General features: G+C 47.9%; 2 protein-coding genes across 4 annotated transcripts in view; both read right to left on the bottom strand.

Annotated features, from left to right (window-relative positions):
• The window catches only part of TICAM1 (TIR domain containing adaptor molecule 1), a 232,135-nt gene continuing 205,819 nt past the window's right edge, over nucleotides 1–26,316 (bottom strand). The window contains exons 2-3 of one of the 3 annotated variants that reach the window (XM_083363632.1): nucleotides 3,489–4,524; nucleotides 1–3,386 (exon numbers count right to left, since the gene is read on the bottom strand). In XM_083363632.1, coding sequence (XP_083219758.1) covers nucleotides 1,250–3,232 — 1,983 coding nt within the window. In that variant the 5' untranslated portion in view covers nucleotides 3,233–3,386; nucleotides 3,489–4,524 and the 3' untranslated portion in view covers nucleotides 1–1,249. Of the gene's footprint in view, nucleotides 4,525–4,659; nucleotides 4,750–26,316 lie in introns of those variants that run through there. The other 2 variants (XM_083363633.1, XM_083363631.1) reach the window with 2 other exon arrangements.
• LOC310632877 (perilipin-3-like) lies at nucleotides 13,278–24,450 on the bottom strand (the record flags this gene model as incomplete). Its single annotated transcript, XM_083350335.1, has 7 exons — nucleotides 13,278–13,808; nucleotides 14,325–14,462; nucleotides 14,815–15,014; nucleotides 17,123–17,582; nucleotides 22,114–22,196; nucleotides 23,350–23,545; nucleotides 24,409–24,450. The coding sequence occupies 7 exons, from the start codon at nucleotides 24,448–24,450 to the stop codon at nucleotides 13,278–13,280; spliced, it is 1,650 nt and encodes a 549-aa protein (XP_083206461.1).

Below are 26,316 nucleotides of genomic sequence, written 5' to 3'. Positions count from 1 at the left end.
TAACTTGACTACCCTATTAGATTCCAGCGTTGCCTGTAATCTAAAAGAGCTCTCGCTTGCTACGCTCTGCATTAAGCCATAGCTTAAACCTGGTTATATAGACTTTAAGTCACAATTGGTGGAGTGGAGACAGCCCAAGCCATAAGCAAGATCGCAGTGACTCTTTGCCTCTTAAACCAAGATCAAGCCAGGCTCCTTGTAATTCCAAGCACAACATGAACCCAGTCATTTCCAAAGGCCACATATATATTGCATAGGGGTCACATAACGAAGCAATTGTACACATTTCAGAATTTTCACCCAAGTAAATCGTGGTGCAGTTCCTCTGTCTCCGTCCTTTGAGATTAATCCCTTCTAACATTCTTGCTGGGTTCCCCCCCCCCCAAAAAAAGAGCAAAATGGCTTCCTTCTCCCTCTCTTCTATATTGCACGAAAGGGTCCCCATAACTCCTGTCTCCCCAGCTGCAAGATTAAGAATACAGGTAAGTCCTCAACGACCACAAGTCAGCCCAAAATTTCCCTTCCTAAGCGAGACAGTTCTTACGTGAATGTTGCCCTGTTTTACAACCTTTCATGCCACCGTGATTAATTCAATCACTGCGGTTGTTAAGTTAGCAACAGGGTTGTTAAGTGAATCTGGCTTCGCCATTGTCCTTGGTGGATCAGAAGGTCTCAAAAGGGGATCACGTGATTCCAGGAAACACTAAAAGTCACAGATGCGAGTCAGTTGCCAAGCGTCTGAATTACGATCACACTGTACGTTCAACGGTTGTAAGTGTGAAAAACATTCATAAGTCCCTTTTTTTTCAGTGTCATTGTAACGTCAGACAATCATTAAACAAATGGTTGTAAGTCGAGGACTACCTGTAGTGCCTTTTGTCCTTTACAACAGGGGTCTCCAACCCCCAGTACGGAAGCACGGCATGCCACAACCGGTCCGCACAAACAAGCAAAGCCCCATCTGTGGGATGCAGGCAGCACACAAAACCACACACCCTCCGGTCCACGGAAAAACTTCCACGGAACCGGTGGTCCCTGGTGCCCTAAAGGTTGGAGACCTCTGCTTTACGAGTCCCTGGGGGATTCCAAAGAGGAGATGGTCACCCATGAAGTTCAAGGTGCCAGTTCTTGTTGGCCCCTACATCTTCCCGTAACACCGGTCTCTTTGTCAAACAGGTCTCGTCCCTTGGCAAAGTTGCCGATGCTTCTAAGAAACTTACAAATGTTTCTGATGTCTTCTTTCATGGACTCATTTTTGCTCTCCAGGATTGTCCTCTCCTTCCTCCACTGGTGGCCCCTCAATGGTCCCATTGGCCGTGCCCACCGCTGCATTGCTTCTTTCCACCTGCATGCGGTTATAATCACCGATCTGAATCATTTGGGCATTCTGAATGATGAGCTGTGGACCCGGCATTGTGTTTGGAGAACCCACCGAGAACATGAATGGTTGGGAGAAGGAAGCCTGGTTGGGCCCTGGTTCCATAAAGGATGTTGTGGAAGGAGGAAAGACTCGGCCTGCTGAGGCTGGTAGCCTTGAAATGTCCGCCACTGGTTGTGGTGGTTGAAGGTTGAGGAGAGCGAGACGCTGTTGTAGCCTCAGGTTTTCTCGCTCTCGTTCTCTCTCCTTCTCTCTTTCCTGGATCTGTCTCGTGAGCTCCCAGGTGGCTTTTTTCTCCTGGATCACCCTTGAAGTGAAGGTCTTCTTCACCCTTTTGTCAAACACAGGAGATTTTTCAACCAAGGGCACCAATGAAGCCAGCAGGAGGGGCATTGCCCTGGATTTCAGCGTGTGTTCTTTGGGCACCAACGGAATCACCGAGTCCCTCTTGCAGCAGCGGGTGAGGGAGTCCATCAAGGCTGTGTCGCGTTGATAGTCACAAAGGCGGCCCGTGAAGTTCTCTGTCAGGAGCACGAGGGTGAAGGCCGAGTTGTCCAAGGCGTTCTGGAAACAGTTGAGTTGGTCACAGCCAGGGACGAGGAAATCTTCGCTGAAGGTGGCTCCGTTGGAGACACCCAAGGCCTCCAAGCGTTCCTTCACCCGGCAAGCCACCAGCTCGTCCTCTGCGGCATGCAGGACCACGAAGGTGTAGAACTGTCTTTCATCATCTGGTGGGACCACCGAAGAAGGCTCTGAGCTACGAGAGGCAAGATCTGAAGAAGAAGTAAAAGAAGACGATAGCAGAGGTCCAAAACTCGTGCTCGGGGCTGAAGCAGAGGAACGGGTTCCAGGTTGTGGAGCACTTTCTGCAGGTGTCAAACCCAACTTCTGCAGAGGTGGGACCTGGAAGCTGAGAGGCAAGTCTCCTGATAGCATTGTTACAGGGGTTGTGGTGCAGTGCATGGAGCCCTGGGCAGATGCCTTGAGAGACGGTGCGATTTTGGTATCAGGCGGTAAACTGGGACCTCTGGAAATTGGTAGAGAAGGTCTTCTCGAGTTGGCGGAGCAGCTGTTGACCAACGACGCAGAACTGGTGTCTTCTGCTTGGCTGTTTGATGTTAGAGACACGGACCCTCCCGTGCTGGAAGGGCTGCCGGAGGTTGTTGAAGTCTCACTGATCTGAAGGTGGCTGATGTAGGAGAGGGGGCTTCCTGTGGAACGTAACGGCTGAGGGTTATCAGAAGGAAAAGAGCTGTTGATGGACACCGGACCACTCCTTCTGGGTGGAGTCAACTCCCACCTCCCTGAGGCCAGAGCTCCAGAATTATTCCTGGGCACCGTCAAGAGGAACGGCAGTCCACACTTCTCCATAGCTTCATCCAGGAGACCTTTGAGTTGGGCTCCTTCAATGCGACCGGCCATAAAGGCTTGGATAGCGGTTCTGTAGGCCTCGTCTCTGGCCAGGGATTCACAAAGCTTCTCGTCGACCAAGAGCGAATAGATCTCCGCCACTGCCTGGGCCACCTTGGCCTGGTCCTTCAGTTGCTCTGGGGTTGTCCCCTTCACTCCACCCGTGGCCCAGAGGCTTTGGGAGAGACGGTGGGCCACCACGTCGTCTCTGAAGCTGTGGAGCTGCACCCTTGCCTCCTCTTCTCTCCCCAAGGACCAGAGGATCATGACGTGCAGCAGATGGCAGCTGTTCCGGTCTTGGTGCGAGCAGCACAGCTTGTGCCTATAGTGAATGAGCCTCTCTGCCGGGATCCCCTTTAGGATCTGGAGGATCCCTTCAAAGCCCAGATCTACCTGGGAAGTGCCTGTCATCCTGGGCGGAGCCGGGTCCAAATTGGAGGGCATGTTGGATCCACAAGGGGTGGCACAGGCTGAGGACGGGCACGGCTGCCCAGCCTTTATCAAAGGTCGGATACCAGGAAGCCTATATGTTGCCTAGGGCAAACCTGTGTAAGGCTACAGGAGAGGCGGGCGTTGTAATTTTTGCCAAGCTTGAAGGCTGGAAAAAAAGAGAGAAATAAAGAGAATGAAACTCTGGAACAGTTTGGGGAGCCTGAATGAATGAATGAGTGAGTGAGTGAATGAATACATATGTACATACTTGCGTACGTACACACCAACATAAATAATTCCGTTTCATTGGAGGTGTTTAAGTAAGGGGCAGATCTAATACAGGCGGTCCTCAACTTAGACCAGCCCGTTTAGTGACCGAAGAGACAAGGGCACTCAAAAAAGTTACTTGTGGTCATTGTTTTCACGCTTTACAACCATTGCAGCATCCCCCATGATCAAAACCTGGATGCTTGGCAATTGATTCATATTTATGACAGTCGCGGTGTCCCGGAGTCAGGTGATCTACCTTTTGGTGACCTTCTGACAAAGTCATTGGAGAAGCCAGATTTGCTTAATGACCGTGTTCCTAAGTTAACAACCGCAGTGATTCACCTTAACAACAATGGCAAGAAAGATTGCAAAATGGGGTGGGTGGGTAAATCTCGCTTAATGACCGTCTCACGTAGCAATGGAAATCGGGCTCAAATGTGGACCTAAATCAAAGACTACCTGCTCCTTGTTAGCTAATGAAGGCTTTAATCAATCAGAATACAGCTGGAAGGGACCTTGGAGGTCTTCTAGTCCAACTCTCTGCTCAGGCAGGAGACCCTAAGCCAGGGGTAGGCAACCTTGGCTCTTTTATGACTCGTGGACGTCAACTCCCAGAATTCCCGAGCCAGCCAGGATTCAGCTTGGAAACCTCTCCCTTTCCCCTCAGTATGGCTGGCTCAGGAATTCTGGGAGTCATAAAAGAGCCGAGGTTGCCTACCCCTGCCCTATACAATTTCAGTGGCTGTCCCGTCACTTCTTAAAGACTTCCAGTGATGGAGCACCCACAGCTTCTGGTGGCAAGCTATTCCACTGGTTAATTGTTCTCATGGTCAGGAAATTTCTCCTTAGTTCCAGGTTGCTTCTCTCCTTGACTAGTTTCCATCCGTTGCTTCTACTCCTGCCTTCGGGTGCTTTGGAGAATAAGCAGACCCCTTCTTCTTTGGGGCAGCCCCTCAAATCCTGGAATACTGCTGTCATGTCCCCCCTCGTCCTTCTTTTCTCAAGAGTAGCCAAACCTAAAACCTGCAGCCGTTCTTCATATGTTCACAACTTAACCTTGTCAAAGTTGAGAAACATTATCTAGAACAGAGGTCTTCAAACTCGGCCCTTTTATGACTCATGGACTTCAACTCCCAGAATTCCTCAGACAGTGTGCCTGGCTGACTTACCTGGGGCTGAGGCCTCGCTGCAAGGGCTGAGCTGGCTCTGGTTAGCAGGAGGCGGAAACCACCCAAAAATGCTCTTTGCTCACCACTCCTCCTTCATTTTTTGTCTTTCCTCCCAGTTGGGTGGGAAAAAAAACAGTCAGCCCAAAGTAGGAAGTTGGTCGTCTTGCAGAGAAAAAGAAGGAGCAGAGGTTTCTTTCTCTTTCCTGGCCCGGAAGTGAATTCTACACACACACACACACACACACCCTACACACACACACACACCCTACACACACACACACACACACACACACACACACTACCTCTTTTTGGGCAAATAATAGAAACTCTCTCTCTTTCCTGGCTCGGAAGTGAATTCTACACACACACACACACACACACACACCCTACACACACACACACACACACACACTACCTCTTTTTGGGCAAATAATAGAAACTCTTTCTCTTTCCTGGCTTGGAAGTGAATTCTACACACACACACACACACACACACACCACACACACACACCCTACACACACACACACACCCTACACACACACACACACACACTACCTCTTTTTGGGCAAATAATAGAAACTCTTTCTCTTTCCTGGCTCGGAAGTGAATTCTACACACACACACACACACACACACACACACACACCCTACACACACACACACACCCTACACACACACACACACACACTACCTCTTTTTGGGCAAATAATAGAAACTCTTTCTCTTTCCTGGCTCGGAAGTGAATGCTACACACACACACACACACACACACACACACACACCCTACACACACACACACACACACTACCTGTCTTTGGGCAAATAATAGAAACTCTTTCTCTTTCCTGGCTCAGAAGTGAATTCTACAGACACAGAGACACACACACAGACACACAGAAACACAGACACACAAACAAACCCTACACACACACACACACACTACCTCTCTTTGGGCAAATAATAGAAACTCTCTTTCCTGGCTCGGAAGTGAATTCTACACACACAGAGACACACAAACACACACAGACACACACTCACACACACCCTACCTCTCTTTGGGCAAATAATAGAAACTCTTTCCTGGCTCAGAAGTGAATTCTACACACACACACACAACACACAACACAAACACACACACAGAACCTACCTCTCTTTGGGCAAATAATAGAAAGTCTTTCTCTTTCCTGGCTCGGAAGTGAATTCTACACACACACAACACACAACACACAACATACACACACACACACACACACACCCTACCTCTCTTTGGGCAAATAATAGAAACTCTTTCTCTTTCCTGGCTCGGAAGTGAATTCTACACACACACACACACACAAAACACACAACATACACACACACACACCCCCAAACCACACCCAGAAGGAGCGATGGAGCCGGCCGAGGAATGTTTAATTATTAAGGAAAAGAAAGTTTAACTAGCTGTGTTGATCTTTGGGAAACTCATTCCGGACTTTGGGCTCCGTGTTTCAAAACAAGGGTGAATGAAATGTTGACTTTGGGTTTGGATCAGGGGGTCGTCCTGGAAAGGGCTGGTCTTTTTGTAACGTGAAAGTTAAACGTGAGATTGTGACTTTGCTCTGGATTTGACTAGGCTGGGGAAAAAAATGTAGGAGAGCCCGGCTTTCTTTCGGGTTTTCCCTCTACTTCCCCTTTCTTTTCTCGAACTTTCCTGTTGCCTCCATTTTCATTTGTATTTTGCATTCAGGTACGAAAGCTAAGAAAGGGAGGGAGGGAGGGAGGGAGGGAAGGAAGGAAGGAAGGAAGGAAGGAAGGAAGGAAGGAAGGAAGGAAGGAAGGAAGGAAGAGAGAGAGAGAAAGAAAGAGAAGGAAGGGAGAGAGAGAAAGAGAAAGAAAGAAAAGGAAAAAAGAAGAGAGAAAGAAAGAGAAGGAAAGAAAAAAGAAAGAAAGAAAGAAAGAAAGAAAGAAAAGGAAAAAATAAGAGAAAGAAATAAAGAGTATATATATGGTATTCTTGATGGGGTATTGTTTTGAGGGTTTTTGTCTGATGTTAATCTCTGCTTATCTCAGTATTGATTGCTGGCAAGACGATCTAGTTTTTTTTTACTTTACTTTTCAGCCATCCCTCCATGCATCCACCCATCCCTTCACCTACCCATTCATCCCTCCATCCCTCCATCCACCCACCTGTAATGGAGTGGGTCCGACGCCAGGACGCCAACCGGAGTACGTGTTCAGCTCTTTATTGGGGGGGTAGCGTACTGAGGGACGAGTGTTACCTGGCCTCCTTAAATACCTAGCCAGGTAGGCGTCCAGCCAATGGGGTTGGCCCTAGGTTTCCCGCCGAAACGGGTTCCCGCCGAAACCGTCCAGGCCAACGCCCCCTAGTGGCTGTTGCCCTGCAGATACCTGCACTGGAAACATAACACCACAAATCCACCCCTTTCTATCCATCCATCAATAGACCCTTCCCAATTGGGTGCTTTCAGAGGGACTTCATTCGAATCCAGCCCATGCTGTCTTGAAAATTGGCAGGCTCTAAATCAAGTGGGGAAGATGGCCCTTTTGTGATCTCGGCTTCAATTCAGCCAGGAACTCTGGGAGTTGAAGTCCACCAGTCATAAAAGGGCTCTCGTTCCCCAACTCCGCTCTAAATTTTTATTTTTTATTTTTTATTTTTATTTTAATCCCATTTATATCCCGCCCTTCTCCGAAGACTCAGGGCGGCTTACAATTTAAGCACAAACCAATGTGCTTAGCAATAGCCTTCATTCTATGTATATGCCTGCTTATTAGGGCTTTCGCGCCCCCCCCAAGCGGCATTATTACAAAGTCAGCTTATTGCCCCCAACAATGAAAGTCCGCCCATCACTTCTGGCCTACTTTTATGTACACACACACAGAGACACACACACACACACACACCCTACCTCTCTTTGGGCAAATAATAGAAACTCACCCGTTTGGCCAATTCCCACCGTGGGAGAAGGAGCAATGGAGCCAGCCGAGGAATGTTTAATTATTAAGGAAAAGAAAGTTTAACTAGCTGTGTTGATCTTTGGGAAACTCATTCCGGACTTTGGGCTCCGTGTTTCAAAACAAGGGTGAATGAAATGTTGACTTTGGGTTTGGATCAGGGGGTCGTCCTGGAAAGGGCTGGTCTTTTTGTAACGTGAAAGTTAAATGTGAGATTGTAACTTTGCTCTGGATTTGACTAGGCTGGGGAAAAAAAAGTAGGAGAGCCCGGCTTTCTTTCGGGTTTTCCCTCTACTTCCCCTTTCTTTTCTCGAACTTTCCTGTTGCCTCCATTTTCATTTGTATTTTGCATTCAGGTACGAAAGCTAAGAAAGGGAGGGAGGGAGGGAGGGAGGGAGGGAGGGAAGGAAGGAAGGAAGGAAGGAAGGAAGGAAGGAAGGAAGGAAAAGAGAGAGAAAGAAAGAGAAGGAAGGGAGAGAGAGAAAGAGAAAGAAAGGAAAGGAAAAAAGAAGAGAGAAATAAAGAGAAGGAAAGAAAGAAGAGAAAGAAAGAAAGAAAAGGAAAAAAGAAGAGAAAGAAATAAAGAGGAAGGAAGGAAGGAAGGGAAAAAGAAAGAAGGGAGGGAGGGAGAGAGAGAGAAAGAAAAAGAAAGAGAAAAGGAAAGAAAGAAAGAGAAGGAAAGAAAGAAAAGAAGGGAAAGAGAAAGGAAGGAAGGAAGGAAGGAAGGAAGGAAGGAAGGAAGGAAGGAAAAAAGAAAGAAGGAAGGAAGGGAGGGAGAGAGAGAGAAAGAAAAAGAAAGAGAAAAGGAAAAAAGAGAAAGAGAAGGAAAGAAAGAAGGGAAAGAGAAAGGAAGGAAGGAAGGAAAAAAGAAAGAAGGAAGGAAGGGAGGGAGAGAGAGAGAAAGAAAAAGAAAGAGAAATGGAAAGAAAGAAAGAGAAGGAAAGAAAGAAAAGAAGGGAAAGAGAAAGGAAGGAAGGAAGGAAGGAAGGGAGGGAGAGAGAGAGAAAGAAAAAGAAAGAGAAAAGGAAAGAAAGAAAGAGAAGGAAAGAAAGAAAAGGGAAAGAGAAAGGAAGGAAGGAAGGAAGGAAGGAAGGAAGGAAGGAAGGAAGGAAAAAAGAAAGAAGGAAGGGAGGGAGGGAGAGAGAAAGAAAAAGAAAGAGAAAAGGAAAAAAGAAGAGAAAGAAGGAAAGAAAGAAAGAAAAGGGAAAAAGAAAGGAAGGAATTAAGGAAGGAAGGAAGGAAGGAAGAAAAAAGAAAGAAGGAAGGAAGGAAGGGAGAGAGAGAGAAAGAAAAAGAAAGAGAAAAGGAAAAAAGAAGAGAAAGAGAAGGAAAGAAAGAAAGAAAAGGGAAAAAGAAAGGAAGGAAGGAAGGAAGGAAGGAAGGAAAAAAGAAAGAAGGAAGGGAGGGAGGGAGAGAGAGAGAAAGAAAAAGAAAGAGAAAAGAAGAGAAAGAGAAGGAAAGAAAGAAAGAAAAGGGAAAGAGAAAGGAAGGAAGGAAGGGGAAGGAAGGAAGGAAGGAAGGAAGGAAGGAAGGAAGGAAGGAAGGAAGGAAGGAAGGAAAAAAGAAAGAAGGAAGGAAGGGAGAGAGAGAGAAAGAAAAAGAAAGAGAAAAGGAAAAAAGAAGAGAAAGAAGGAAAGAAAGAAAGAAAAGGGAAAAAGAAAGGAAGGAATTAAGGAAGGAAGGAAGGAAGGAAGGAAGAAAAAAGAAAGAAGGAAGGAAGGAAGGGAGAGAGAGAGAAAGAAAAAGAAAGAGAAAAGGAAAAAAGAAGAGAAAGAGAAGGAAAGAAAGAAAGAAAAGGGAAAAAGAAAGGAAGGAAGGAAGGAAGGAAAAAAGAAAGAAGGAAGGGAGGGAGGGAGAGAGAGAGAAAGAAAAAGAAAGAGAAAAGAAGAGAAAGAGAAGGAAAGAAAGAAAGAAAAGGGAAAGAGAAAGAAAGGAAGGAAGGAAGGGGAAGGAAGGAAGGAAGGAAGGAAGGAAGGAAGGAAGGAAGGAAAAAAGAAAGAAGGAAGGAAGGGAGAGAGAGAGAAAGAAAAAGAAAGAGAAAAGGAAAAAAGAAGAGAAAGAGAAGGAAAGAAAGAAAGAAGGGAAAGAGAAAAGAAGGAAGGAAGGAAGGAAGGAAGGAAGGAAGGAAGGAAGGAAGGAAGGAAGGGAAGGGAAGGAAGGAAGTCACCAGTTTGCTAGGCTGTGGTTCTGCTTGAAATGACGGTTTGCAAATAAGGGCCCAGGCTGCCCTCTGGGGGTAACTTCAGGACCCAGCAGGCATCAAGATCTGGGGCTTCTCCTAAGCAGGTTGAACTCAAACATCTGCAACTCGATGTCTTTGCTGAGGTGGGATTGGATGGGAATGACGGGGTGTCATTCGGCTCTCTAGGGTTGTGGGGATGCTTCCCAGGGACATCGAAAGGGTGAGTACAGCCATGTCATCAAACAGAGAAGAATATCTGTAGGGTTGAACTGAGGGGTCCCCGGTGCTCTCTGAGCCGGGTGGTTTTCTTGCAGACAATTCATGACCCAACTAGGTAACGTCACTAGGGCTAGAAGGAAGGGGGGGGGGTGTGGAAAGGAGGAGGAGGAGGAGGAGAACTGTGGGGTCCTTGGTTGTTCTCTTGCAGACGTTTCATTACCCAACTGGGTAACATCACCAGTGCAAGGAGGAAGAGGAGGAGGAGGAGGAGGAGGAGGAGGAAGACTGCGGGGTCCCTGGTGCTCTCTGAGCTTGGAGGTTTCCCTCCAGACAATTCATGACCCAACTAGGTAACGTCACTAGGGCTAGAAGGAAGGAGGGGTTGTGGAAAGGAGGAGGAGGAGGAGGAGAACTGTGGGGTCCTTGGTTGTTCTCTTGCAGACGTTTCATTACCCAACTGGGTAACATCACCAGTGCAAGGAGGAAGAGGAGGAGGAGGAGGAGGAGGAGGAGGAAGACTGTGGGGTCCCTGGTGCTCTCTGAGCTTGGAGGTTTCCCTCCAGACAATTCATGACCCAACTAGGTAACGTCACTAGGGCTAGAAGGAAGGAGGGGTTGTGGAAAGGAGGAGGAGGAGGAGGAGAACTGTGGGGTCCTTGGTTGTTCTCTTGCAGACGTTTCATTACCCAACTGGGTAACATCACCAGTGCAAGGAGGAAGAGGAGGAGGAGGAGGAGGAGGAGGAAGACTGCGGGGTCCCTGGTGCTCTCTGAGCTTGGAGGTTTCCCTCCAGACAATTCATGACCCAACTAGGTAACCTCACTAGGGCTACAAGGAAGCGGGGGGGGGGAGGGGGTTGTGGAAAGGGTGACCTGCCCTGTCAGTGTTGGTGGGGGTATTCTTGATAGGGTATTGTTTTGAGGTTTTTTGTCTGAGGTTAATCTCTGCTTATCTAAGTATTGATGGCTGGCAAGACGATCTAGTTTGTTTTTTTAGTTTCTTTTTTAGCCATCCCTCCATGCACCCACCCATCCCTTCACCTACCCATTCATCCCTCCCTCCCTCCATCCACCCACCTGTAATGGAGTGGGTCCCACGCAAGGACGCCAACCGGAGTACGTGTTCAGCTCTTTATTGGGGGGGGTGGTAGCGTACTGAGGAACAAGGGTTACCTGGCCTCCTTAAATACCTAGCCAGGTAGGCGTCCAGCCAATGGGGTTGGCCCTAGGTTTCCCGCCGAAACTGGGGTTCCCGCCGAAACCGTCCAGGCCAACGCCCCCTAGTGGCTGTTGCCCTGCAGATACCTGCACTGGATACATAACACCACAAATCCACCCCTCTTTCTATCCATCCATCAATAGACCCTTCCCAATTGGGTGCTTTCAGAGGGACTTCATTCGAATCCAGCCCATGCTGTCTTGAAAATTGGCAGGCTCTAAATCAAGTGGGGAAGATCGCCCTTTTATGATCTCGGCTTCAATTCAGCCAGGAACTCTGGGAGTTGAAGTCCACCAGTCATAAAAGGGCTCTCGTTCCCCAACTCCGCTCTAAATTTTTATTTTTTATTTTTTATTTTTATTTTAATCCCATTTATATCCCGCCCTTCTCCGAAGACTCAGGGCGGCTTACAATTTAAGCACAAATCAATGTGCTTAGCAATAGCCTTCATTCTATGTATATGCCTGCTTATTAGGGCTTTCGCGCCCCCCCAAGCGGCATTATTACAAAGTCAGCTTATTGCCCCCAACAATGAAAGTCCGCCCATCACTTCTGGCCTACTTTTATGTACACACACACACAGAGAGACACACACACACACACACACAAACACACCCAAGCCCCCACAATCTCTTCGACTGCAAAAGATGACGGAAACTGGCAGACCTGTTTTTAAAATTTATTTTCCTACAGCATGGACACAAACGAAGGACCCAGAGGAAAACGCTCAAAGCTTAGCTTCATGGAAATTCAGCTGGACCCATTCTGAAGTCTGAAACGCCCCCCCCCACCAAAGAGTTAACTCAGGGGTCTTCAAACCTGGCCCTTTGATGACTTGTCCACATGTCATCAAAGGGCCAAGTTTGAAGACCCCTGAGTTAAACAAAGTCGCCATTTCTTCTGCCTGCCTTCAAATATCACCTTCAAGTCCACCTTTGCCATTAAGCTTTTGACCTCAACCGCCCAGCCTTACACCTATTTACAAGCTGATCTCTGCACTAATGAGGACTAGACGCTTGGCTAAGAGGAGGAAATTGAATTCCTTTCTATCGATCCCTTCCTCGGAATTGCTTGCTACGCTTAACGCTCAATTGGATTATAAAATGCTAGGCTCAGCAGAATAAGAGAATAACCAAGTTGCAAGGCACCTTGGAGGTCTTCTAGTCCAACCCCCTCGCTGAAGCAGGAGACCTACACCATTCCAGACAAATAACCCAATAGTAGAGCTGGAAGGGATCTTAGAGGTCTTCTAGTCTAACCTCCTGCTCAAGCAGGAAAACCCTTCAGGACAAATGGTTGTCCAATCTCTTCTTGAAAACCTCCATCACTGGAGGTTTTTAAGAAGAGGTTAGACCAGGGGTAGGCAACCTCGGCTCTTTTATGACTCGTGGACTTCAACTCCCAGAATTCCTGAGCCAGGCCATGCTGAGCCATGCTGGCTCAGGAATTCTGGGAATTGAAGTCCACGAGTCATAAAAGAGCCGAGGTTGCCCACCCCTGGTATAGGTTCTCTTGCTTGAACAGGGGGCTGGACTAGAGGACCTCCAAGGTCTCTTCCAGGTTCCGTTCCGTTCCGTTCCATTCTATTTTGGTTGCAGTTCTGAATCAAAGCAGAGGTCTAAGATGGGCTTCCTTGGAAATTAACACAATGGAGCCCTGGGAAGGAAAGTGGGATCTGGGTCCCTTTGGGGAGAAGGAAAGATGGATCCGAGCAGATCTCTCTCTCTCGGCAAGCTTTTAGCTTTCCTGTTTCTCTTTCCACAGGGACTGGAGTTCCCCTCTTGGAAATTGGGTCTCCTTCATTTGACTTTTGGGGAGAAGACCTCCACTTTTGGGGTTTAGGGGCTGGCATCGTAGTTGGGGAGGAAGGGCTGCAAAACTTTTACGGCAACTTGCCCGGCCCTTCAGAGGCTCCCAGGGATGTCCGCAGGGTGTGGTCAAAGAAGAAGGTGGTCCCAATGAGGCCATCAAAGCTCTGTTGTGGTCAACCCCTGGAGACTTTTGACCAAGCCTTGTGGACACCCCTGGAGATTTTGCCTCTCCTTATTCTGAGTTCTTCTCTTGGGGGGCCCTCTCCGACTCCGCCAGCAGCTCCTTCAAGGCCCCCATCGCCTCTGTGGACTCTCTCGGGTCCTCCTCTGTTGCCTTCTCCATCCTCTTCACCCTCTTAGCTGCCACCTTTTCCGAGGATGCCCTGGCCTCTTTGCCCGTCTCCTTCACCTTCGCTGTCCTGCTCTCCTCCGGCGGGGTTCCCGATCCTCCTTCCTGGGATCGGAAGGGCCCCACGACCCAATTCAGGGGGGTGATCTGGACGAGGTGTTCGGCCAACGTGCTGAGAACCTCTCGGGCTTGGGCGATAGTCTCCTGGCTCTGGGCAAGGAGGCCGGAGGGCAGATCCCGGAAGGACTCAGCGGAAGAGAAGGCGTGATAGAGCTGGTGAAAGCTACTCTGGATCTGGTCCACTCTGTCCCGGAGGCTCCTGGGCAGCGCTTCCACGGTGGACATCAGCCAGGTGTAAGCAGGACTCAGATCTTGGATGAGGGATCGCAACATGGCCAAAGTCATCGGCTCGACCTGCGGAGGACAAATTTCGAGCGTCGCAACAGGTGTGATGCATGAGGGATTGTGACTTGCAATGAACCATTGTTTTTCAAATATGGCCTCTTGAAGATGGGTGGACTTCGACTCCCAGAATTCCCCAGTCAGCATAGCTGGCTGGGGAATTCTGGGAGTCAAAGTCCACATATCTTCCCCAGCCAGCTACGCTCCTGGCTCCTGCAGGAAAGGTCGAAGTGGAAAGCTGCAGAAAGCTGATAGAGATAACATCGAAGTACACTCACACCCATGCTCCTGGACCCCCATAGTCTCTATGACGGTGTTTCTCAACCCCAGTAACTTTCAGATGGGTGGACTTCAACTCCCAGAATTCCGCAGCCGCATAGCTGGCTGGGGAATTTTGGGAGTTGAAGTCCACGTATCTTAAAGCAGCCAAATTTGGGGGGTGGAAACTGCAACGAACAATAGTTTAACATGCAATAAACCCACTTGGTCGTAAGTCGAGAACTAACTGTAGTCGGAAGCATAGAATACCTGCTGTGGGACGTTTTCTTTCTTTCTTCCCTCCTGATCCTCTTCCGGCTGAATTTGGGTCCATTTAAGCAAAATTTGGCTAAGTTTCTGTTGTGCTTCCTGGAATTGACTCCCCGCGCTGCTTTTGAAGTGTTCCACCTGCCAGCCCAGCAGAAATCAAAACAATTTAAGAAAGCAATGCAATAATACTCCGTTTGTAACCCGAGGAAAGGCAGTCCTCGACTTACGACCGTAACTATACCTGCAACTGTAAATCGTGATAGCCATTATAAAGCAGGCCATCGCAGCTCAGAACACGACCCCGCCCCAAACCCCCAATGACCACCTGGATGCTGCAAGGGTCGCTAAGTGTAAAATGTGGTCGTACGTCACTTTTCTTCAGTGCCATTCTAACTTTGGACGGTCGCTAAACGAGCTGTAGTAAGTCGAGGATTACCCGTACCTTAGCTTGCACTGCATCCTGGCTGATTTGAACCCAGGGCTGGCTTACCAGGTTAATCACATACTGGAGCTGGGCGAGCATGTCCTGAGTCTTTTCCTGGACCACATGAAGCCGATTCAGGGAATGTCGGTAGACGCGGGAACGAAGCTTGCTGGAAAGGGACCCCAGGCGGACAAAATAACTCTGCTCCCTCTGCTGCTGGTCCAGGGCAGCCTGGCTGACGCCGTGGACCTCGGTGGCCAGCTGGGCTGCAGAGAGTTTGAGAAAGCAGGTGTGAACAGGTGCCCTCCCTGCCCAGGAAGGATCAGCCCCCTCCCCACCCACCCCCAGCCCCAGGGCTCTAAAAACCCTGAATTCATCCCAGCCTTTCCACCTTCAAGTTTTATGTGGTCAGTTTCCCCAAATTTGTTTATCTCATGATTTGCCTGTGGATGAGAGGGCTGGCCCGCAAGAAAGGGAAGGAAGGAAGGAAGGAAGGAAGGAAGGAAGGAAGGAAGGAAGGAAGGAAGGAAGGAAGGAAGGAAGGAAAGAAGGAAGGAAAAGAAAAAGAAAAAAAGACAGAAAGAAAGAAAGAAAGAGAGAGAGAGAGAGAGAGAGAGAGAAAGAAAGAAAGAAAGAAAGAAAAAGGAAGGAAGGAAAAAATGAAAAAGAAAGACAGAAAGAGAAAGGAAGGAAGGAAGGGAAAGAAAAGGAAAAATGAAAAAGAGAAAGAAAGGAGGGAGAGAGGAAGAGGGAAAAATGGAAAAGGAAGAAAGGAAGGAAAAAATGAAAAAGAAAAAGAAGAAAAGGAAGGGAGGAAGGAAGGAAAGAAGGAAGAAAGAAAGAAAGAAAGAAAGAAAGAAAGAAAGAAAGAAAGAAAGAAAGAAAGAAATGTGCTAAGCACATTGATTTGTGCTTCTTAGATTGTAAGCCGCCCTGAGTCTTTGGAGAAGGGCGGGATATAAATGGGATTAAAAAAAAGGGGAAAAAAAGAAAGAAAGATGGGTACAGAGATTTTGGGAGAACTGATTTCAGCCACCCCTAAACCAGGGCCTTATTGACTGATTGTATACATTTATATAGGCAGTCCTCGACTTTTGACCATAATTGAACATGGCAATTTGGGTCACATGGTCTCAAAGTGGGTCACCAGGTGACAAAACTATTTTTAGGATCTCTCTTGTGCTGGTTGCTAAGGGAACAACGTGCTTGTGAAGCTGACAAATGCTGCAGGGAGGCCGAAATCCTCCTGCAGTGGAGAAGGCAAACCTCTCTCTTAGCCCAGGGGTAGGCAACCTTGGCTCTCCCAGAATTCCTGAGCCAGCATGACTCAGCATGGAAACCTCTCCATTTCCCCTCAGCATGACGGGCTCAGGAATTCTGGGAGTTGAAGTCCACGAGTCACAAAGGAGCCATAGTTCCCCCATGCTGGCTCAGGAATTCTGGGAGTTGAAGTCCACAAGTCCTAAAAGGGCCAAGTTTGAAGACCCCTTGTTTAGCGTATAGGCCCAGGGTAGGCAACCTTGGCTCTTTTAGGACTCGTGGACTTCAACTCCCAGAATTCCTGAGCCAACATGGCTCAGCTTAGAAACCTCTCCCTTTCCCCTCAGTGTGGCTGGCTCAGGAATTCTGGGAGTTGAAGTCCACCAGTCATCAAAGGGCCAAGGTTGCCTACCCCTGCCCTAGGCCAACCTTGCCATCTCTATGATTTGTGGACTTCAACTCCCAGAATTCCTGAGCCAACATGGCTCAGCTTGGAAACCTCTCCCTTTCCCCTCAGCATGGCTGGCTCAGGGATTCTGGGAGTTGAAGTCCACGAGTCATAAAAGAGCCAAGGTTGCCTACTCCTGGCCTAGCTACAGGGGCTGCTCCTCCACTTTCCAGGGTCTACGACGTGACTGGATCTGTTCTTAGAAACTATTTTACGGCGGTTGTTAAGCAAATGGGGTGGTCGTGACAGTAGTGATCACAGGCAGTCCTCGACTTACAACCACAATCGAGCCTCAAAATTATGTTGCTAAGGGAGAAATTTCTTCAGTGAGTTTTGCCCCATTTTACTTTCCATTTAAGCTGGTGACACGGTCACTAAGTGAATCTGGCTTCCCCCACGGACTTCGCTTGTCAGAAGGTCGCCAAAGGGGATCGTGCGACCCCAGGATGCTGAGACTTGTCGTAAGTACGAGCCGGTTGTCAAGCCTCGGGATATAAATCACCTGACTATGGCGGATGCTGCAACGGGCATTAAGTGTGGAAAGCGGTTGTTTGAGGGCGGTTGTAACTTTGAACGGTCATTAAATGAACTGTTGTAAGTCGAGGACGGCCTGGATTAGGTAATGATCAGGTGTCGTGTTCGAGAACGTGGCGCCTCCACTCTTACCCAGCTCTTCTTCGGACACAGGAAGGTAGTAGTCCACCATCTCCTCCGTCTTATCCAACATGTTGTCCACCCCGCTGGCCATGGCTTGCTGGAACAACGTGGCCATCTCCACCCCTTCCTGGAGAGCCCCCGAGCTCTGCACTTGACGGGCGGCGTTGACTGTGGTGGACACCACTGATCGGGTCAGGTCAACGCCTTCATTGAGGGTCTCCTTGCCCAGCTTGACCACGTCAGCCGCTCGGTGAGTCACGAGACCCTTGGCTTCACTGGCGGCGTTCCGGGCCGTGGAGACGGTGGAGTTCACCACGGATTTGGTCAAGGTGATGCCGTCTTGGACGATGTCCTTGGTCAGGCCAACAGCTGCGGTCACTTTCTGGGTCACACGGCCCTTGGCTTCGCCAGCTGCCTGGACGGTGGAAGAAACCACCGTCTTGGTCAGGGTGACGCCATCTTCAAAGACCTAGAAGGAGGAGGAGGGAAGGAGGTCAAAGGCCGAGCGGGAGTCATTTGGTGGGAATTCAGGAGCAAGGAAGGTTCCCCCCCATCCGAGTCCCGAGATGGGAAGATGTCGGCCACTTTCATATCCCAAAGATTTGGGACTCTGGGATGGGTCCAGCAAGGCTGGCCGGTCATCTAGGACAACCTGCAGATGAATTCATATATGTATGAAACAACATCTCATTTTAAAGTACCGGTATGCTGATTAGTATACATTTAAAATCTAATTTTAACATAGTTTTAATTATTGTATTATATTGGGCATGATTATTTAATTCTTTTTAACTTCTTTTTTAACTTTTGTATTTATATTCTGATATTTATTGCCCTGTACACCGCCCTGAGTCCTTCGGGAGAAGGGCGGTATAAAAATTTAATAAATAAATAAATAAATAAATAAATAAAATGACAGTAATGTTATTTTATTCTGTTCTGTTCTGTTCTATCCCATATTCTATTTTATATCCTATCCTATCCTATCCTATCCTAACTTATCCTATCCCATTCTATCCTATATTCTATTCTGTATCCTATCCTATTCCATTTCTATTTTATATCCTATCCTATCCCATATTCTATTTTATATCCTATCCCAGGGGTGTCAAACTCAATTTCATTGAGGGCCGCATCAGCATTGCGGTTGCCCTCAAGGGGCTGGGTGGGTGTGGCCTGGGTGGGCGTGGCCTACTGGGTGGGTGTGGCTAGAGTGTGTATGGCCTACTGGGTGGGCGTGGCCAGCTCTACATCGTTGGCATCAAGGGTGCCTATGGGGGCCTGGGCAGGAGTGGGACAGATCTGAGGGTCTCTGGCGGAAGGAGGGTCTCTGGGCCAGGGCCAAGGCAGTGGGGGCCGTTCCCTCACTGTTTCCAGGATGGCTTCGCGGGCCACATGAAACCACTTCGCGGGCCGGATCCGGCCCCCGGGCCTTGTGTTTGACATGTCTGTCCTATCCTATCCTATCCTATCCCATATTTTATTTTATATCCTATCCTATCCTATCCTATCCTATCCTATCCTATCCTATCCTATCCTACCATACCCTATCCTATCCTATCCTATCCTATCCTATCCTATCCTATCCTATCCTATCCCATATTCTATTTTATATCCTATCCTATCCCATATTCTATTTTATATCCTATCCTATCCTATCCTATCCTATCCTATCCTATCCTATCCTATCCTATCCTATCCTATCCTATCCTATCCCATATTCTATTTTATATCCTGTCCTATCCTTTCCTATCCTATCCTATCCTATCCTATCATATCCTATCCTATCCTATCCTATCCTATCCTATCCCATATTCTATTTTATATCCTATCCTATCCTATCCTATCCTATCCTATCCTATCCTATCCTATCCTATCCTATCCTATCCTATCCTATCCTACCCTATCCTATCCCATATTCTATTTTATATTCTATCCTATTTTTGTAAATTTTTGTGCAAAAACCAGAAACTGGTTGAGTGGAAAACTCCAGTTGAAATCAGAAAATGACTCTGGAGCCACTGAGGAAAATATACAAAGAGTCCTCCACTTATAACCGATCACTTAGCGACCATTCAAAGCTATGACCTACCTGAAAAAATTGAGTTGCAACCCAGTTCTAAAGTTCCGACGTCACTCCCCCCCACCCCCCGCAGCGGTAATCTTCAACACGATTGTAATGGAGTCTGCCGATTACAGTTGTATGTTGTGACGGGCGTAAGTCAGATCAGTCAAGTGGCTGTGGTTTATGACGGTTTTGTCAAAAAAAGGGAAATTACATCCAGTTTTCAGCAAAACTGTGCCCGTAGCTAACCGTGGTTCGCTTAATGATGGCAGTGTTCATCTAACAACTGCAGTGTTTATTTAAATGGCTCCCCCAATAAGGTTGTAAAATCGGGTGGATCGTGCGAGTGACCCGCTTTATGACTGTCCCAACTTGTGACTGTAATGAACTGGCTTTGTTACGGTTGTACGTTGAGGACTACCTGTATTTCCAAGAATGTGGTGGGTATGCGGGATTCTGTAATGTGGATGGTTTTCCTGCAGACGTTTCATTCTCCTGCTAGGTCACGTCATCAGTATAAGGAGGAGTGAAGCTTGCTGATATCCCAAAGGTGTTTTTTTTTTCCAGGAGGCAACTGGACTTCCTTTTTTTTCCTTTGAAGATGTTTCGCTTCTCCTCCGAGAAGCTTCTTCAGCTCTGACTGGATGGTGGGGAATGGGAGGATTTATACTCCTTGCAGACAGCTGGTCATTTGCATCCTTTTAGAAAGTCGTTGAGGCCACTTGGAGGTTTATCTGTGATACGACATCGTCCGTCTCCCGTCTGCAACACGGTCCTTTCAGCAGCTCCAAGAAGGCTCCACACCCATTTGCACCACACAGGTGACCCCGAGGATGCACATAAGCCTCCAAGTGGCCTCAACGACTCTCTAAAAGGATGCAAATGACCAGCTGTCTGCAAGGAGTGTAAATCCTCCCATTCCTCAGCATCCAGTCAGAGCTGAAAAAGCTTCTCGGAGGAGAAGCGAAACGTCTTCAAAGGAAAAACAAGAAAGTCCAGTTGCCTCCTGAACAAAAGCAAATTTGGGACAACCCGGACGTGGATGAGTGAGCATCTCCCTACACATTACGTTTGCTGATAATTTTCCTATCACGATCTCTTTACAGATATTATAATATATTACAAGTTCTCGAGAGGTAGGAATTCGGCCAGCCCTGGGGTGGAGTTCCTTCACTGCATCGTTATCAGATTCAATTTCTTGTTTATCCAGATGTTAATTGCTGGGGAATATATATATATATATATATATATGTGTGTGTGTGTGTGTGTGTGTGTGTGTGTGTGTGTGTGTTTGTGTGTGTGTGTGTGTGTGTGTGTGTGTGTGTGTGTGTGTGTATATATATATATATATATATATATATATATATATATATATATATATATGCAAATTATTCAAATTGCTAATAAAGAATTTTTGGGAGGCTGAGATGGCCATTTCGAACTCTTTATGTTCTCATCAGTCAGTCATACCCTTTATCTGAGATTCGATATATATTTCGCCTTGTTTCTTTCCTCCCTTGTCTTTTAATTGCACCTTTTAAAAAGAATCTCCGGAATCATAGGGTGGAAAGGGAGCTCTGAGGTCATCTAGTCCAACGCTCTGCAGATGGCACTGATTCACTCTATGACAAAAACTCCTGTCACGAGGAAGGAGCAGTAACCTCTTCCACCAACGGAGAGATCTAACCATCAAGAAAGGTCCTATCAACCTCTAATCTATATCCCGATTCGTGACTTTTTGCCCTATTTATCTATTTATCCTCTGGAGCAAGTGAGAAGCAGTCCTTGATTTAAGACTGTTCGAAGTTGCGACGGCACTGGAAAAAAAGGGACTTAGGACCGTTTTTCACACTTACGACCGTCGCAGCAACCCCGCGGTTACGGGATCAAAATTCAGAGGCTTGGCAACTGACTAGTATTTATGACGGTCACATGATCCCCTTTTGTGACCTTCCGACTAGTAAAGTCACTGGGGGGGAAACCAGATTCATTTAACAACCGGGTTACCAACTTAACAACTGCAGCGAGTCACTTCAGATATGTGGCGAGAAAAGTTGTAATATAGGACAAAACCTAACGCATTTCTCACTTAGCAACATCAGTTTTTCAGCTCTGTTGTGGTTGTAAGTTGTGGATTACTAAAGTTTCAACCCTCTAGAGCAGGGGTGTCAAACTCAATTTCATTGAGGGCCGCATCAGCATGGCGGTTGCCCTCAGGGGGCCGGGTGGGTGTGGCCAGGGTGGGTGTGGCCTACTGGGTGGGCATGGCTAGAGTGTGTGTGGCCTACTGGGTGGGCGTGGCCAGCTCTACATCGTTGGCATCAAGGGTGCCTATGGGGGCCTGGGCAGGAGTGGGACAGATCTGGGGGTCTCTGGCAGAAGGAGGGTCTCTGGGCCAGGGACAAGGCAGCGGGGGCCGTTCCCTCACTGTTTCCAGGATGGTTTCGCGGGCTGCATGAAACCACTTCGCGGGCCGGATCCGGCCCCCGGGCCTTGTGTTTGACATGTCTGCTCTAGAGCAGGGGAGGGGGAGAACTACAGGTATGGCCCTTTTATGACTTGTGGACTTCAACTCCCAGAATTCCTGAGCCAGCATGGCTGAGCGTGGCTGGCTGAGGAATGCTGGGAGTTGAAGTCCACAAGTCATAAAAGGGCCATAGTTTCCCACATCTGCTCTAGAGTAGGGGGTCTTCAAATCTGGCCCTTTTCTGACTGGTGGACTTCAACTCCCAGAATTCCTCAACCAGGCACGGTCAGCCATGCTGGCTCAGGAATTCTGGGAGTTGAAGTCCACCAGTCAGAAAAGGGCCAAGTTTGAAGTCCCCCAGCTCTAGAGAGCAATGTTTCTCAACCTGGAGGAAGATGTGTGGACTTCAACTCCCAGAATTCCCCAGCCAACAAGGTGTGTTGTGGGAACTTTGCTAATTTATGTCACCTGGTAAGTTGGTTGATGAAGAATTGGCAGTTTTTCCTCCAGCTTGTCCAAACCCTTGCAAGCATAGTCGTTCACGGTTGCAACTAGGAAGGAATGAAAAAAAAAACAAATTTTAAACTTTTGGCGTTAAGTCAAACCAGCCTCACACTATGTTTCCGTCTGAAAACAGTTGCAGGACTTGGGTTTGGGTAGTCTAAAGAAAAGAAGAAATAGGGGAGACATGATAGCAGTTTTTCAGTATCTGAGGGGCTGCCACAAAGACGAGGGGGCCACGTTATTCTGCAAAGCACCAGAGGGAAGGACGAGAAACAATGGTTGGAAACTGATCAAGGAGAGAAGCAACCTGGAATTAAGGAGATACTTCCTGACAGTGAGGACAATTAACCAGTGGAATAGCTTGCCACCAGAAATCGTGGGCGCTCCATCAAGGGAGGTTTTTAAGAAGAGTCTGGACAGCCACTTGTCTGAAATGGTATAGGTTCTCCTGTTTGAGCAGGGGTTGGACTAGATGACCTCCAAGGTCCCTTCCAGCTCTATTCTATTCTTACAACTAGATTAAAAAGAAAACACATACCTCACATATTATGATTTATTTAAAATTATTTAGGCCTGACTCTTGTGCAAAGAGCGAAAATGGTGCACTCTCTTTTATAAAAGAAAAGGGGACTGGGTTTATTTGTAAAGCCGGAGTTGAAGGGAGAAAAGACGAGACTTATTAGATGACTTTGGATTTATAAACAGGCTAGTTTCAGCGGTTTGCAAACAAGGATTTTTGTGGAAAGGTTTTTACCGGATATTTTACAGAACTGCGCAGACTGAGGGCCTTTCAACTTTGCTCCAGAGAAGAAAAGGTTGGACTAGATGACCTCCAAGATCCCTTCCAACATCATCATCATTGTTATTGTTATTATTATGTTCTGCTCACTTGTTAGATCATGATCATTTTGGGGTTGGGGTCGGGGGAAGGTGTCGCAGGAGGTAAAACCCCACTGAATTAAACTGCCAAGCAGAAGAAAGGTGGAAAAGATGAAAAAGTCTGACATATTCTCTTCACAGGAAGGAGACAGAGAAGCCTGGAAGATGAGGCCAAAACAGGGCCGGCCAAGAAACCTTTGTGCCATGAGGACTAGAAACCTGACGGCGGCAGTTCAAAGTGGCACTTGAAACTGGAAAGGCTGCAGAAGGGAGCCCCAAGCAGCCAGCCGGACTCTTTCAAGGCAGCGTTTGTGGACTCACTCTGGGGTTCAAGGTGGGGCAGGAGAGGCTGGGCGCCCCCTCGGGCGCTGCCCACGGCCACGGCGGCCACCAGCTCGACAATGTTGCAGGCGGTGTTGACGCAGGGATAGGTCTTCTTGGCATACTGGTACACGGAGGACCAAAGGTCGAACGCAGAGCTGACCAAGGGGAGGCTGGTGACCCGGGTCACGATATTCTGGAGGGAAGTGAGAAAACTGATCTCAGGTGGGATCCCCCGGCCAGAGACCAGCGGCTTTCCCGGGGGCTTCTAGAGTGCCCGGACTACACCTCCCATCAACCTCTGGGTGTTTCCCTTTGTGGTTGGGGCTGATGGGAGTGTTCTCCCTCTGGGCATCTTCCCGCCACTCTTGCTGAGCCTTGCGACCCTGCTGATATGGGTCGTCCTCGGCTTGTTGACAATGACTCGTTTAGCGACTGTTTGAGGTTACGAGTGGCTTATGGCCGGTCCTCACACTTACAACCGTCACAGTATGGGTGGTCCTCGGCTTAGAATCACTCATTTAGCGACTGTTTGAGGTTACGAGTAACTTATGGCCAGGCCTCGCACTTACAACCGTCACAGTATGGGTGGTCCTCGGCTTAGAACCACTTGTTTAGTGACTGTTTGAGGTTATGAGCGGCTCATGGCCGGTCCTCACACTTATGACTGTCACAGTATGGGCAGTCCTCAGCTTACAACCACTCGTTTAGCGACTGTTCAAGGTTATAAGTGACTTATGGCCGGTCCTCACACCTACAACCGTCACAGTATGGGGAGTCCTCGGCTTAGAACCACTCGTTTAGCGATTGTTCAAGGTTACGAGCGGCTCATGGCCGGTCCTCACACTTACGACCATCACAGTATGGGCAGTCCTCGGCTTACAACCACTCATTTAGCGACTGTTCAAGGTTACGAGCGACTTATGGCCGGTCCTCACACTTACAACCGTCACAGTATGGGTAATCCTCGGCTTACAGCCCCCAGTGGACTTCGCAAACAATTCAACAGTATTCATGGTAACCACCATCGTTCCCTGAAAGAAGAGTTTGGAATCTGACCTCAGCCTTTGCAGCCTTCTGGTTCTCCCCTTCCGTGGCCATCAGGAACTCTGGTTTAACTGAAAGACAGACCAATTCATAGTTTAATTTAAATCCTTCCTTCCTTCCTTCCTTCCTTCCTTCCTTCCTTCCTTCCTTCCTTCCTTCCTTCCTTCCCTCCCTCCCTCCCTCCCTCCTTTCCACCAGATTTTGCAACAGCTTTGTCCCCTATGCCATCCATCCGGTAAGCATGTAAGATTCATTTTTCTCGCCCTGTATACCGTGGAGACCTATGAACTGCTACAGGACGTGATCAGAGTGGATCCTCCAGCATGTGGGAAGGCGTGGACATGCATGGGCATAGATCAAACCAGCCAACCAATCCATTCCAGATCTTCCAAGAGCTGGTACCCAAGCCAGAAGTCCAGCTCTTCAGATATCAGGGGTTGAGAAGACAAGGTAGGGATTGCAATCTGTATAGAAACCGAATCCCGTGGACAATGATCGACACAGCCAGCATTGGGTGGCGTGCAAAATCCCTCGTGAAGTTTACAAACTGGCGCAGCCCGTTTTTGCCTGGGAAAGTTCCTGAAATTGACCTCAGGGTGAGGGAGGGAGAAAGAGCAAGAGGAAGCCGAGGGGCAATGTGGCCTGTTGGACAGTTGTTTCTGCTCCATGTTGCCCACGCAGCAACCATCCAGCTGATGTTCATCCAGGTGAGTGAATCAAAGTTGGAGCTGCTGCATGGGACCTCTCTCCAGTGGGGGGAAAACTCTTATTTTCTCATCCTCAACCGCAGGCAGTCCTTGACTTATGACCACAACTCAGCCCCAAAATTGACGTCGCTAAGTGAGACGTTTGTTCAGTGAGCTTCGCTCCATTTCACCACCTTTCTTCTGGAGGCATCTTTCCTTCTTCTCTCTCCCGTGGAAGGAAGGGATGGCGCAATGGAGGATGTCACAAGAAGGCCATGCGCAACCTTGCGTGCTGGTGTTGTGGAGTTGCTTAACAGGACAAAAATTGGGGGCGGATGTTTGGAAAAACGGGTTACTTCACAACAAATTCCAGATTACTTGTGACAGATTACTTGGTCCAAAACATTCCTGCACGCCCAAACTGTACATCTGATCTGCAAAATCCAGCTGAGCGGTGAGGCGGAAGCATTCTGAGGTTGCTCACCCATAGCAGGTAGTTATTGAAGGTAGACTGCACCTACGCATGGAGGATTTTATCCAGTAACTCTCAACTTGTGTGCTTTACATTTTCAGCCAAAAATAATAATAATAATTGGTCCTCCTAGACTCCTTCTTAGCTAACCAGGTGCCTTGGAGACGTCCCTCAAAGAAGCTGGGAGCAAGAACGTGAACTTCCTGGGTTAATTGTGTTGTGCAATTAATAATTCGAGGTAGATTATCCCTAGGCACAGCCAATGCCACATTGCTGTCCCAACTATAGATTTTTGAAAGGAAATGTTGCTGGATCAGTGTAGATATCCCAGACCTACAAAAGACCTTTTTTATTCCTATATTAAAAATTACAAGGTTCTCCCTTCCTGTCTCCAGTGATAATATTTCTGCAAGTGTAAAATCTGCTTTCCTCTGCCTGCAAAAGACCTTTTTTGATTCCCATATAAAAAAAGTTCAACACTTCTGCCTTTTCCCCAATTAGCAATTGTTAAGTCACATTCCTGCACTCAGTTTAACACTTCTACTTGATCTGCAATTGTAAGGTCACATTCCTACATTCCATTTCTGCCTCTGGTGATAAACCTCTGCCTGCTCCATTTATCCTGTCTTTAGAGATAAACCTTTGTCTCCTGTATTTGTCCTTGCTTTACAACCCTTGTCAACTTTGTTAACATTTGTATAAGATAGCTATGTTTTACTGTTTCCTGTGATGACTTTTGCTCTTGTATACAATGAGTTATGT

The sequence above is a fragment of the Vipera ursinii genome (assembly GCF_947247035.1).
Source record: "Vipera ursinii genome assembly, chromosome: 1".
Lineage (NCBI taxonomy): Eukaryota > Metazoa > Chordata > Lepidosauria > Squamata > Viperidae > Vipera > Vipera ursinii.
This window is presented reverse-complemented; position numbering and strand designations above follow the sequence as displayed.